Raw genomic sequence first — 15,199 nt, 5'->3', positions numbered from 1 at the left:
TGGAATTCAAAAGGTTTCAGCTTCAAGTACTGCAGTTCCTAAATTCCACCTCCAAATTAGTTATATTACTGATTAGTGGTAATGAATACTGATTTTCCCATTAATTATTTTGCAGAGGGGCCAAAAGACCTGAACTTCCAGCTTTCTCCATTTTATTTTACAAACTGTGGACATTGCTGGCCTGTATCAAATGGCACAAGGCTACCAATGAATACTTTGTTGTTGTTGTTGTTGGCTGTTGAAGAAGTAGTGCCAATAATAATGAGGAAGAACACTGACCTATTTACTAGTTGGGGAAACAAACATGGAAAGCCATTTGGCCCACCTAGTCCGCGTTGACCAGTGATTCCCGCACACAAATGCGAGAATCCTACACGCGCTAGGGATAATTTACAATTATAACAAGCCAATCAACCTACCAACCCTGTATGTCTTTGGAGTGTGAGAGGAAACTGGAGTCCCGGAGAAAACCCACGCAGGTCACGGGGAGAACTAACACTCCATACAGTCCCCATAGTCGGGATCGAACCAGGGTCTCTGGCGCTGTATGGCAGCAACTCGACAGTTGTGCTGCCCCATTTAACTTGGAATCTGCTGGTGGTGCATATTCATTCCCTCTTATCCTTGCTGGCTGAGATCAAGTTTTGCTCTGGAACGTTGGAGGGTGAGGAGAGAGTTGATAGAATGTAGCATTAAGTGAGGCAGAGACAGTCAGAACCTTTTTCCCAGCGTGGAAATGTTCCAAGACTAGAGAGTATAGGTGTTCCAAGACTAGAGAGTATAGGTGTAAGGCGAGAGGGGGAAAGTGTAATGGAGATGTGCGGGGCAAGTATTTACACCATGGTAGGCGTCTGAAACATGTTCCCGGAGGTGGCAGTGGAGACAGATACGATAGAGGTGTTAAAGAGGCTTTTAAAGAGCACATGGAAGTGGAGGGATATGGATCATGGGCAGGCAGATAAGATTAGCTTAACATGGTATCATGTTCAGTGCAACCATTGTGAGCCAAAGGGCCCATTTCTGTGCTGTACTGTTCTACTTGAGGTGTTGCAGAGGCCATCATTTGCAACAAGGACAAAATCAGCCTAACGGACATTCTTTCCTTCTGCTCTGAATTTGCCATTACAATAGCCTTGTTCCTGTTTGCTCAAGCACTTGGCTACTGGAACCGTTTTGTATAACTGGGCAGGATTTCCTAAAGCCGCGCTTTTGTGGGGGTGGGGGGGTGGGGAAGCCTCGTAGCGCAGGCAGGATGTGTACAGAGAAAGCTTGAGGTTTAAGCATTGCATCTGGCAACAGTTGCTGAAATAGAATAAAAACATAAAATGTAGTTAGCCTTGTTGGTGAGATGTCGGGTTGTGCGCTGGTACTGTTAGTAACCCAACACTCTGCTGAGTATTGCCCTAGAGATGGATTTGATGGATGACTCTTTATTTAGTTTTGGTCAATATTTACCATTATGATTTTTTTTTTTGATCGGGTAACTTAAGGCAGATGGTGAGCAATGCACTTTTTAAAACGAGGGAGAAGATGATGCATGGTGGTTGTTGATATTGTGAAGCCCAATATAAATGCAAACCCTCTTCCTTATCAAGCAAGGAGTGTGGAAATTTACCAAAGCACCACCTTGTAACTTCCCTTGTTGCATCTGGAGCTTCCTCTGTGCTGTGTACAGGATGCCTTTGTTGCTGCATGAGCCAACAACCAAGGGAGGGAATCGAATTGTTCTTTATAAAAATGCATACACTGTAAAAGTAACAGGAAAGTGTGGAATGGGAGTCTGCAATCTCCGAACTTCACTCTGAACAATTAATTGCCAAAGCTACTGAATGGTTTGGTAATGTGGAGAAAAACCTGGATGCCAATTGATCCATCAAGGAAAAATATTCAGATTTGTATATCACAGAAATGGGGCTCTTTAGCCCAACCTGTCCATGCCGATCAAGATGCCCCATCTGCCTGTATTTGGCCCATGTCCCTCTAAACTGCTCCCATCCATGAACCTATCCAAATCTCTTTTAAATGTCTTTATAATAATACCTGCCTCTGCTTCCTCATCTGGCAGCTCATTCCACTTACCCACAAATGACTTTTCCAATTTTAAACCGAGCCAGGGGAAATGCTTCTCAGACCGCTGTATGTGACGCCAAGATATCTTGTGCTGTAAAGTTAAATTTTCAGTTATTTAAAGGGCCTGTCCCACTTGGCCGTTATTTGCGCCTCATTTACGCGCCATATGGAAAATAGGTCAACGCGTTGTGACGCACGGGTATCGTGTGCGTAGCGCGGGACGGGTGCATGGAGAGGCGTGGAGTTGCGTGCGGTATCGCGCACCGCTCCAGGATTTCGTCCTGTACGAAATCCTCGCACGCCACCTGCGTGACGTATCGCTGATGCATTGGTGTCGCACGCTGCGTCCCGCCGTCTCGCGTGTATCGTGTGATGACGCATTGGAATTAGTTCCAACCGTAACTAATGATGTCACGCGCACCAGACGGCATGACGCGTGATGTAGCGCCGACTTATTTTACATATAACGCGTAAATGAGGTGCAAATGGCGGCCAAGTGGGACCGGCCATTAAGATTTAAAAAATCTTTAATATTAACTTTAACCGTGTTCTCTGTGAGAAACGGCTTTTAAAACACTGGTAAAAATATTGTTTTTATCCTGCGACTGTCTTGATTTTAAATTAATAATAATGCTTTAAACTGTGTGAAATCACATTGCAAAGTTAGTGCTCCCAAAATTCTGTAGATCTTCGGTCAAAATAAACCATTGCTCTGCAATACCAATGCATTATAATTTTCCTGGGTCATTTGCCACATTTTTTCCATGGTTTGACATAGACATCTGTTTTGCATCCAAGTTCGAGTGTGACCTGCCTTCACTGGATCCCTGGCCCCAGTTTCTAACACATTCTCCAGTTACTGAATCATAACTCTTGAAACCAAAGCTATTTAATGCTTGCTATAAATTGTACAGTCTCCCAATAATCTGAGTGATCATCTACTGCTCAATTCCATTTTGTACAGCGTTGGCTGGCTGCAACAAAAATAAAATCTTCATTGTAATTTGTAAGCCAAGTTCCTGTGTGCCATTTCAGTGAAAGGCGAGCTGCTCTGTTAAACTCTGGCTGTTTTTTCTGGTGAAGGCATTTTTAGTTCTATTGGGCAAGCTGCTTTAGGGTTTGAACAGAATAACAATAAAGAAACTCCAAGCATGTTTCCATATTATAAGGGTGTGTTCTACTTGGAGAATCTGCAGCTGAGTGATTTTTGCTCCCTGCCAACTGCCTGTGATCTTGTGGTAGGAGGTGAAATCAAACTTTGCCAAATTTAAGTAGCGGATACAGACTTGACTTTGCAGAGGGTGGTGGTGGAAGGTTTTTTTTTTCCAGTCTGGAGGTCTGTGACGAGTGGCATACCCCAGGATCTAGTGATGGTTGTTTGTTGTTTTTGGGTATACGTCCACTATTTTCATGACAATGTTCAAGGCTTGCAGATGACACTAAAGTGGGTGGTATCGTAGATGGTGAAGATGGTTATCAAAAATTACACTGGGCTCTTGATGAGCTAGACATATGGGCTGAGGGATGGCTGATGGAGTTTAATGCAGATAAGTGCAAAGTGTTGCTTTTTGGCGAGTCAAATCAGGGCAGGCCATTTGCAGTTAATGGTAATCCCCTGGGGGTGTTGTAGAGCAAATAGATCTAATACATGTACAGAATTTCCTGAAATTGATTTCATGGGTAGATAGGCTCATTGAGAAGGCTTTGGTATATTGGCCTTTGAGTTGAGAAGTTGGGATGTCATGTTAGAATTGTAAAATGCATTATTAATGAGACTGCATTTGGAGTTCCATGCTCTGTTTTGGTCATGCTGATATAGGAAAGATGTCATTAAGCTGGAAAAAGTGCAGAGATGATCTATAAGGATATTGCTGGACCTTGAGCAGCTGAGCTATAGGGGTAGGTTGGGCAAGCTAGGACCTTATTCCTCAGAGCGCAGGAAGCTCAGGGGTGTTCTGGTAGAGGTGGATAGATTGGGTGAATGCACAGACTTTACCTAAAGTAGCTGAATTAAGAGCCAATGGACATGCTTAAGGTGAGAGGGGCAAGATTTAATACGAAACTAAGTAGCACATTTTCATTTAGGGTGGTGGGTATATGAAGTGGGCTGCCAGAGAAAGTAGTTGAGGCAGGTACTATAACTGCCTTTAAGGCATCGGATAAATCCATGGGCAGGTACTGTTTAGAGGGATAAGGGCCGAATACAGTCAAATGGGATTGGTTTAGACGAGGCATCTTTGCTAGCAGGGATGAGTAGGGCCAAAGTGCTTGTTTCCCTGCTGCATGACTCAATGACTGAGGCATCAGAGATACACATTTCTCAGCAATAAATTATCATTTGAAGTGCCTTTGCACAGCAAGATTCATCAAATTGCAGGAGTGACTTGCGCCTCTGTATTCCAGTGGCTGGGAATCACTTCAGCGTATTGAGGCACATAAATGTGAAGTTGTCTTCTGGTTAATTGGCTTCTGACTGGAATTGCATGCAAATTCCTTTGTTGCATCCCACAGTCAAACCAGGACCACTAATGGCTCTCCGTAAAACCTTTTGGGCATGAATTGTCTTTTGTATTCTAGATGGAGGCAGTACGCTGGATGCTTTGAACTGATAATTCATGACATTCTTGCAGGTGTTTAAGCGTTGCTGATTGTACTGCCAAAAAACACAACCCAGTATCGATTCATGCTAAACTGGGGATTTGATTACATAGAAACATAGAAAATAGGTGCAGGAGTAGCCATTCGGCCCTTCGAGCCTGTACCGCCATTCGATATGATCATGGCTGATCATCCAACTCGGTATCCCATCCCTGCCTTCTCTCCATACCCCCTGATCCCTTTAGCCACAAGGGCCACATCTAACTCCCTCTTAAATATAGCCAATGAACTGGCCTCAACTACCTTCTGTGGCAGAGTATTCCAGAGATTCACCACTCTCTATGTAAAAAATGATTTTCTCATCTCGGTCCTAAAAGACTTCCCTTTTACCCTTAAACTGTGACCCCTAGTTCTGGACTTCCCCAACATTGGGAACAATCTTCCTGCATCTAGGCTGTCCAACCCCTTAAGAATTTTGTAAGTTTCTATAAAATCCCCCCCCCTCAATCTTCTGAATTCTAGTGTGTACAAGCTGAGTCTATCCAGTCTTTCTTCATATGAAAGTCCTGACATCCCAGAAAGTCCTGCAATCCTGCCAGTCTGGTGAACCTTCTCTGTACTCCCTCTATGGCAAGAATGTCTTTCCTCGGATTAGGAGACCAAAACTGTACGCAATACTCAAGGTGTGTTCTCACCAAGACCCTGTACAACTGCAGTAGAACCTCCCTGCTCTTATACTCAAATCCTTTTGCTAACATACCATTTGCTTTTTTCACTGCCTGCTGCACCTGCATTCCTACTTTCAATGACTGGTGTACCATGACACCCAGGTCTCTTTGCACCTCCCCTTTTCCTAATCGGCCACCATTCCAGGTATTGATGCCCAATATCTTAAACTTGGTGCCTAAGGAATGATTGAAGTTCTCCAACTTTATTTACAGAGAAAGGGTTGACTTGAGATACCAAGGCCTAATATTAATCTCCAAGCCTCCTATTATATGTACCAAAATCAATTTGACAGTTTAAATGGTCTGTTTAATTGTAACCTTACTGTAGATGCTTAAATAACCTCTTCCATTCCCTGGCACAAGCCTGTATCCAGCAGTCTATCCCTCGTTAATGTTGGCTTCAATGTTATACTAACCTTTCATTTCCCTTGTCTACCCCTACCACTCTATCTGTCTTATCTCTCACTACTTGCCTCATCCCATCGAACCTCAAGCCATTCCTGTGTAGGAAGGAACACCAGATGTTGGTTTACACCGACTATGGACATAAAATGCCGGAGTAACTCAGCAGGTCAGGCAGCATCTCTATTGAAAAGGGTCTTCGTCTGCCCAAAACATCACATACTCATTTTTTCCAGAGATGCTGCCTGTCCCACTGAGTTAAATACTGAGCATCAACAATATATCCTAGACGTACGGCAACTCCAGGCTTTGCACTGTTCACCTCAGTGGCACAAGGGGGTCAATGTTTACTCCTTTGTCCTGCTGAACTACTTACCATTGCATTGATCTTTTGCCATGGCACTTTCTGGGTCTGTCGAGGATGTTCCAAGCACAGTTACTTGCAAATTAATCCAGTTTGCTAAAAGCAGTGTTTGTTCTTTTCCTCATTAATGAGGAGTTTGGTATGTCGGAGGAGTAGAACAGTCTGTGAATTGTAGCAATCAGATAAAAGCTGCCACGTTGACTGGGGGATGTGGAGTAGTTTATATTGCTGTGTAAAATTACAATGTTTACAACTTGAAGTTTTGGACACATACCCTTCACATGGGTTGTACAGCATGGATAAAGGCCATTCAAACTACCACATGAGAATGGAGATGAGGAGGAATTTTTTTTTATTTTATTTTTTTTTATTTTTTTAAAAGCCAGAGTGGTGAATGTGTGGAATTCATTGCCACGGATGGCTGTGGAGGCCATTATTGAGTGATTTAAAAGTGGAAATCGATTCTTGATTAGCAAAGGTGTCGAAGGTTACATGGAGAAAGCAGGAGAATGGGGCTGAGGGGAAAGATAGGTCGACCATTAGTCGGAGTAGACTCGCTCATACGACTTACGGTCACATTTTTGCTGGCTACTGGGTATTCATCATATTGATCCCATCCAGGCCCACAGACTCGGCAATGTGCCTGCGCACCTCAACACGTCTTGACTCCTGTCGGGGACTGCTTCTTCACTCTCTGGCAGTATGTTCCAGACACTCGCCACTCTCCGGGTGAAAATGTCCCCCTCAAATCTAAATCTCGTGACCCTTACTGTAAAACTATGTCCCCTAGTGGGGGGAGGGGTGGGAGAAACCTTCCTGCAATCTACTTTTACGTGGCATAACAGGAGCCAATTAATCCAGACTTTGGATGGTGTATTTTGAAAGATGTCAAGAGTGTTTTAATGTCATATGTCCCAGATAGAACAATGAACTTCTTACTTGCTGCAGCACAACAGGATATGTAATCATAAATAATATGACAAAAGCTCAGGGGAAAAAAAACCCAATAACTTCAATAATAATAATAATAATAAGTCTATTGTAGTGCTCGAATATCAATTTTACTGACAGCGTAGAGTGTCCGATTAAACCATAAGGATTATTTTGCGTCTCTTAAATGTCTTTCCATTAAAGTGATTGCATTGCATTAAAACTTGTTTTGTTCTTGACTCAGGTTCTTCGAATATACTGACCGCACCAAAGCGGAGCACGCTAGCTGCCGCAAAGATCTGGTGGCACAAGCTCACTATTGATGCCTTCCAGCTAATAAACAGCAACAAAGCTGTGTGCGGATTTCAACTCAAAAACGCAGACCCTGACCAGATTGCAGACGTCTTTGGCAAGCTGATTTCACTGTACAGTGAAGGGAAAATCAAACCTAAAGTGGACTCTGTATGGTCATTCGAGCAGGTAAGCAAGTTCACTACCACATCTGCATGCACTGGTTTGTTATTGCCTCTACAGGCCACTGGCAGGTTTTAGATGCTGTTGACAAGATGGGGTGCAATTCTAGAGAAACGAGCTGCTGATGCTAGAATCTCGAGCAAAGTGCAGATTCTCATTTCAAGTAATCTCCTATCCCTGTTATTTTTTCCCCACCTGAGTACGTACACACTTCTCCCAGTCACCCTGCCCATTTCCCCCTCTATCTGTTTGCCTCTCGTTCCTATTTCCATTTTTATACCCTCCCACCCTCCAGCTTTATATATCACACCTTATATTTCACACCCTTGTCTCCTTTTCTCCTCGAGCATTTGTCACTTGCTCCACATCTCAACCCCCCCCCCCCCCCCCCACAAATAATCTGGCAGGCTTTGTCCAAACTACTTATTTTCCAGTTTTCTTCAGCCACCTCATCCCACCCGTAATCAAATCAGTGTGAAGAAGGGTCCTGATCTGAGCTGCCATCTGTCCATTCCCTCCACAGATGCAGCCTAACCTACCAAGTTCCTCCAGCACTTCTGTGTTTTGCAGCAAAAAATCTCTCATCATACTGTTTGGAAATTATTTTGGTCTGGCACCTGGCTGGCTCGTTAACCCAGAATGTGGGCACATGGCTTTGCACTGTGGCTCAGACTGGGCTGGGAGTGCAGGGCAGCCCAGGGTAAGCCAGAACTCGAGAGCACAGGAGCATGAGTAGGTTTACAGCTGGAGCGAGGTTTTGGAGCATGTTTCTTCCTTTCCTCGGGTTAATGGAAACTTTCTTGTACCACTGTGCAACATGGTGGAGTTTTAGTATTAATAGTATAGGAGTAAGCTGTGTTTTTGTGATGGTATGCACCAATACAGTGTAGTGGCACCTCTATAAAGTTGAAAACTAGATTTAAAATTTGTATTAAAAATGAAGAGCATTAAAAAATTTGTTTTTGTTTTTAAAAATGTATTAAATTAGGTGGTCAGGCCCTTAGCTGAAACAGTTTATAGGTGATCATACCAACAGCTGGGATGTAATGATTTAATGTACAGTAATAAGATCATTGTGTGAAAGGCTATGAGGATCAACATTTCATTTTCCTGCAACATAATGTGCGTGTTTGGTAAACCTTAGTGGATATTTGAATGTTGATTTTTATACTTGGTATTAGTTTATTAAATTAGATGTTGAATTTTGACATCCTTCAAAGCAGAAGGGGATATATTGATGGAAAAAAATGCTGGTAAATATGGCATATTTTAATTGATATGCGTGCCAGCACCTTTCTTTCTTAGGTAATTAAAACACCAGGAGTAAGTATTAATAGTTTGAGAAATATTACTATTGGATGCAACCCAAGATTAGCAGCACATTGCCACTGCTAGCTCACAGCGCCAGAGACTCTAACGTTTGGTTCTGTCTGTGTGGAGTTTGCATGCTCTCCCTGACTGCCTGGGTTTGCTCCGGGTCCACGTCTCAAACATGCGTGGGTATGTAGGCTAATTGGCCTCTGTAAGTTGCCCCTAGTGTGGAGAGAGTGGATGAGAAAGTGGGATAACGTAGAACTAATGTGAACGGATGGTTGGCGTGCCTTTTACATGCTGTACAACGAAACTTATGGGCCTGTCCCACGAGCATGCGACCTGCATGCGGCAAGCGCGACCTAACGTGATCGTTTGAGCCGTACGGCCTCGCGGGGCCAGTCCCACTTCGATCGCAGGAGCCATATGGAGTTGTGCGGAGTTGGTCCAAACATCGCACGGGGCTCCGAAAAACTGACCGTGTTCAAAAGTTCTGCGCGGCAACGGGTTGCCCGCCTTGACGCCGTACGTCACGCGCGAACTTCCCGCGGACTTCACTCGAACTTCATGTCACTCACTTGACCTCCGCTTCTGGTTTGGTCGCGCTTGCCGCATGCGCATGCTGGTGGGACTGGTCCTTTAGGCCGCGCTTGCCGCATGGAGTCGCATGCTCGTGGGACAGGCCCTTAATAGTTTTATTGTGTTGTGTGAACTTTGATAGTGAGTGCTCTTAGTTCAAATGGCCACAGGATTGTCATGAGAACCATTTGTACATTTTAAACTACTTCATTCAACACCACCTAACTTCCATAGAATAAATCTGTTCACTTGTGTTGAATAAAGAAATACTTGTATTAACCATCATGGTATGTTGTCAGTGCTGGACTTTGATGCGCGCAAGCATGTGAGGAGAAACGAATCAATGTTTCCACTGAAAGTCCAGGAGCGGCAGCTGGGATTAGACTGGGCTCTGCTGACTCTGGCTTGAGTCTATCATAGTTTAGTTTAGAGATACAGCATGGAAACTGACACTTCCTACGCACTAACTAACAATATCCTATGCACTAGAGAAAATGGAAACTAACAATATCCTATGCACTAGAGAAAATGTATCTTTTTTTTTTTAACCAAAGCCAATTAACCTACAAATCTGTTTAAGAAGAACTGCAGATGCTGGAAAATCGAAGGTATACAAAAATGCTGGAGAAACACGGCGGGTGCAGCAGCATCTATGGAGCGAAGGAAATAGGCAACGTTTCGTTCCGAAACGTTGCCCATTTCCTTCGCTCCATAGATGCTGCTGCACCCGCTGAGTTTCTCCAGCATTTTTGTGAACCTACAAATCTGGACGTCTTTGCAGTGTGGGAGGAAACTGGAGAGCACCTGGCGAAAACCCACGCAGTCACAGGGAGATCGTACAAACTCCTTACAGGCAGCACCCGTAGTCAGGATTAAACCTAGGTCTCTGGCGCTATAAGACAGCAACTGCACTGTGGATACAGCATGTGGCGGTTGGTTTTGCAAATAAAGAATGATATGGAGTAAGACGTGGGAATTTGTAGATTTATACAGGGCTGGCCATTTGACCCAACATTCCTGGCAAAGCTGGTTGGCTGTCAGCAAAGTAATTTACTTGAATGTTGTGGGACATTCCTGATCGTAGCTTAATTTATGGTAAAACACTTCTACATTTGTGTCGTTTGGCTACTTCTGCTGCCGAAAGTGATTTTCGTTATTATTTAATCTAAACTTCCAGATTTGTGAACACTTTCTTTGTAGTGACAACAACCCCGGGCCACACGTACAACAAGTCTTGTGGCTCTGATTGATTGAAAGATACAGCATAGAAATGGAGCCCTTTGGCCCACCGAGTCCATGCCGCCCATTGCACTAGTTCTGTTATCCCACCGTCTCATTCATTCCCTACACACTAGAGGCAATTTACAGAAGCCAAAGGGTCCCAAACCAAATTGTCATCTGTCCACTCCCTCCTCAGATGCTACCTGACCCGTTGAGTTCCTCCAGCACTTTGGGCTTTGCTCAAGTATCTGCAGGTCAGCAATTTTTTTTTTTTTTTTTTTTTTTTAAGGACGATGCACAGAAAGGGGGCCAATATCCTTCCCATATATAAGCATAACTTGGCTTTATCTGATACAATAGACACACAGCTGGTGTAACTCTGTTTTATCTACAGTTGTATTTTAAAACGTTGGCATATAATCCAACATTCTGGCCACACTTGAGAGCAAATGATTGAGTGCAAAGTATTTTAGGAAATTCAGACGCGGTGAAATGTAACCAGAATTATTTCAGCTGCTGTGACCACAGGGCACCACAGATGCTGACCTACAAAAAAAAACAAAGACAATGCTGGAGTTACTTGGCATCTCTGGAGAAAATAGGTGACGTTTCCTATCGGTACCCTTCTTCAAACTGTTTGTAGTAGGGGGAGAGATAGCTGGAAGAGTTGGAGGCCCAGTCTATTCAGTCTGAAGAAGGGTCCTGAGACAAGATATTGCCCATCCATGTTCTCCAGAGATGCTGCCTGTCTCGCTGAATTACTCCAGCACTATTGTAAAATATCATAGTTGCTGAGAACGCAAAATGCTGGAGTAACTCAAGGAGTCAGACAGCATCTCTGGGAGAACATGGATACATGATATTTTGGGTATGGGCCTTTCTTCAAAGTCCCCTGGACTCAAAACATTGCATATCCATGTCCTCCAGAGATGCTACCTGACCATACTCCAACACTTTGTGGTCTCTGTAAGAAACCAGCATCTGCAGTTCCTTAAATCTACAATACATTTGCTGAGGCTCTACAGCATCCAAGAGCCTGATGGTTGTTGAGAAGAAGCTGCTCTTGAACCTAGAGGTCACAGTTTCCAGACTCCTTCCTGTACGTTCTTCTCGATGATAGCAGTGAGATGAGAGTGTGGCCAGGATGGTGTGGGTCTTTGATATTGGCTGCCTTTTTCAGACAGTGCCTCCTGGAGTGATGGGGTAGTCAGTACATGTGAAACATTTACTCTAACTTTCTCCTGATGTTACCTGATATGAAAATTCCTTACATTTTTTATTTTCCATTATCTGCAACATTTTGTGCTTCAGGATGTTATTTTCCCTTGGTTTCCAATATAACCCTCCTCAATTGTCACAAAACCACCTTTCCCACCCTGGTCACTCCTGCTCCCTGCTCCTGTGGGACAGAAGATACAGAAGCTTGGACAGTGTGCGCCACCAGACACTGGGAACAGCTTTCTCCCCCCCTGTTATCTGGCTTCTGAACAGCCCTTCCAAAAGCTGGAGAACAGTCAGAAATGTTTTCCCCCTCTACCTCATTGCGAACGTTAGAGACGAGACACAAAATGCTGGAGTAACTCAGTGAGATAGGCAGCATCTCTGGAGAGAAGGAACAAGTGACTTTTGGGGTTGAGACCCTTCTTCAGACTGATTCTGAACTGTCTCTGAGGTTGTTGTGCTATGATGTTGAGAACTATATTCTACACTCTGCATCTTTCTCTTCTCTCTACCTTTTGTACTTGGCGTGATTTGATATATGTATTATCTCACTGCATGTCGCTGCCTCAAAGGCTGGCAATATCATCAAAGACCCGCACCATCCTGGCCACACACTCGTCTCCCTGCTACCTTCAGGTAGAAGGTACAGGAGCCTGAAGACTGCAACAACCAGGTTCAGGAATAGCTACTTCCCCACAGCCATCAGGCTATTAAACCTGGCTCGGATAAAACTCTGATTATTAATAACCCATTATCTGTTATTTGCACTTTATCAGTTTATTTATTCATGTGTGTATATATTTATATTCTAGTATATGGACACACTATCTGTTTTGTAGTAAATGCCTACTATGTTCTGTGTGCTGAAGCAAAGCAAGAATTTCATTGTCCTATACAGGGACACATGACAATAAACTCACTTGAACACTTGCATAGCATACAAAATAAAGATTGTCACTACCTCAGTGCACATGACAATAATAAACATAAATCTTATACCCTTGTTATTGCCATACCGGCTTCCAAGTTTGGATACAACTGCTGATTGAAAGTGTTCCATTGGTCAGTGGTCTATCATGCATGCAGTTTGACTGCCTTAGTACTGCAGCCTATTGCTTTTTGATATTAGTTGGTTTGGCAGCTCGCATACATAAACTTAACTGCACTGAACATGACCTGAATCTCAAGCTTTTTTGGCTATTTACCCTGGTCAAAAAATAAATCAACATTTTAATTTTGCTTCTTATTTTGCTAAACTTCAAAGTAGCTGATTATCTTTCCAGATCCCGTTATTAAGCTCTGTTCTGAACCAGCAAACTTTTTTGATTCAAATATTGCACTCATTTGAACGTCGGAGCACAAATATGCAGAAGACCCCAACGGCTTAAAATCCGGCTGTTTGTCTTAACGAAATGCATTGGGAAACCAAAAGGCATGTCTTGACCTTCTGCTGATGGGATCTCGTGTAAATTTTTCTGTAAGCCGTATCGTGGGAAGAGTTAAGGCAGGAGACTAGTGCATGCAAGAATTGTATCGTCCCAAAATGAACCACAAAGCAACTTCTCGGCACAATTGAGGGAGAAGAATAATTGGGCTTGGCAATTGATTCAGCAATTTTATGGACATGACCTTTAGAAACATGCAATTTTGTTTTACAATTGTGCAGCGTTTGTTGTTGTGTGAAACTTGTGCAAGAGGTACTGCCTCTGGGCGAGTAAAATTTTTAATTGTCCTCTGTCTGAACCATCCTCATTTGCTACCTGAAGGGCCTTGTCCCACTTGCGTGTCCTTGGCACGCAAATTACGTGACCTCATGGTCGCGTTGAGCAACGATGGTCCGGCGAAGGTCGGGAGTGATTACATGCGTACGCACAGCTGTCTGGAGCGTGTGACGTCATTTGAAGATGGACACAAAGCTGGAGTAACTCAGCAGGACCGGCAGCATCACTGGAGAGAAGCAATGGGCGACGTTTCGTGTCGATACTCTGAATTCAGTCTGAAAAGAAGGGTCTTGACCCAAAACTTCACCCATTGCTTCTCTCCAGAGATGCTGCTGGTCCCGCTGAGTTGCTCCTGCATTTTGTGTCTATCTTCAATTTTCTTCTCCCTGCTGTGGGAGCAGGAGTGGGGGCGGATACGGACCGCAACGGCCGTGAGCCCCAGGCCGAGTTCAGCGATCGTTTGCCTGCTTCTGCTGCTGTTGGAGGTGAGACGTTGCGTCGGGCCAGGGTCTTGGGCCTGTCCCACTTTGGCCGTCAGTTCCGCGACAGGCCGTTGGCGCATGAAGATTTTGTTCACTACAAAAATTTCAGAGCCCCGTGCGATGTCCCGCACAACTACATACCCCTCCGCGCTTCTAAGTGGGACCAGTCCCGCATGGCCATACGATGCCCGTACGTCTCAACGTGACCACAAGGTCGCGTAATTTGCGTGCCAAGGACACGTAAGTGGGACAGGCCCTTGATTGTTTTTTGAATGACAATCTAGTGGTTTCATGATACAGTACCAGTATTTATAATGCACCCAGGGCCATGATGGGATTTGAATTTGCTTCTCCAGATTAGAACTAGGTTTGACTACAAGTGTAGCCCAGTGGGTTTTTGAGTCAAATGCACACTAACCTAGAGCAGGGACAGCACAATGGCGCAGCGGTAGAGTTGCTGCCTTACAGCACCAGAGACCGGGTTCAATCCTGACCAAGGGGGCTGTCTGTGTGGCGTTTGCAAGTTCTCCCTGTAGGTTTCCTTTGGGTGCTCGAGTTTCCTCCCACATTCTAAAGACATGCAGGTTTGTTGGTTAATTGGCTTCTGTAAATTGGCCCTAATGTGTCGGATAGAAGTAGTGTATGGGTGAGTGCTGGTCGGTGCAGACATGGTGGGCCGAAGGGCCTGTTACTGAGCTGTATCTCTGAACTAAACCAAGCAGGAATACTGCAGTAATGTGGCAGTTTTAAATGTGTACGTGATTGAGGAACGTTCACCGTTGGACGTGCAATTTGTAGGCTCGTCTGTAGTTAAACATTTACTGTTTAGAGTGACCTGCAGGGTACAAATATTTAGCGCTCTAGATTATTTCAATAGTAGGAACTGGAGATAAACTTCCTGCCATTGTTGGCAGTTTTTTTTCCCTTTGGCAGCGTTCTCCTGGGTTGAAGATACTGGAGCATAAATCCAGCACAACACTTTGCAGAACTGACGAAGTGCTGCATGCTTTTTGGTGCCTCTTCCCCTGAGAGATAGAGGCCCTGTCTCTGCACTCCAGATTTGGAGGCTCCAACTCCACTTCAATTCTCCCTACCCTC

At 44.2% G+C, this 15,199-nt stretch overlaps 1 protein-coding gene across 1 annotated transcript in view; it reads left to right on the top strand.

The window, feature by feature from the left end:
* vat1 (vesicle amine transport 1) overlaps window positions 1–15,199 on the top strand; it is a 48,668-nt gene that overhangs the window by 20,349 nt on the left and 13,120 nt on the right. Inside the window, exon 5 of the mRNA XM_055657178.1 lies at window positions 7,337–7,572. Within this exon, the coding sequence (XP_055513153.1) occupies window positions 7,337–7,572 (236 nt within the window). The remainder of the gene's footprint in view (window positions 1–7,336; window positions 7,573–15,199) is intronic.

The sequence above is a fragment of the Leucoraja erinacea genome, chromosome 27, assembly GCF_028641065.1.
Source record: "Leucoraja erinacea ecotype New England chromosome 27, Leri_hhj_1, whole genome shotgun sequence".
In the NCBI taxonomy this organism is placed as follows: Eukaryota; Metazoa; Chordata; class Chondrichthyes; order Rajiformes; family Rajidae; genus Leucoraja; species Leucoraja erinaceus.
This window is presented reverse-complemented; position numbering and strand designations above follow the sequence as displayed.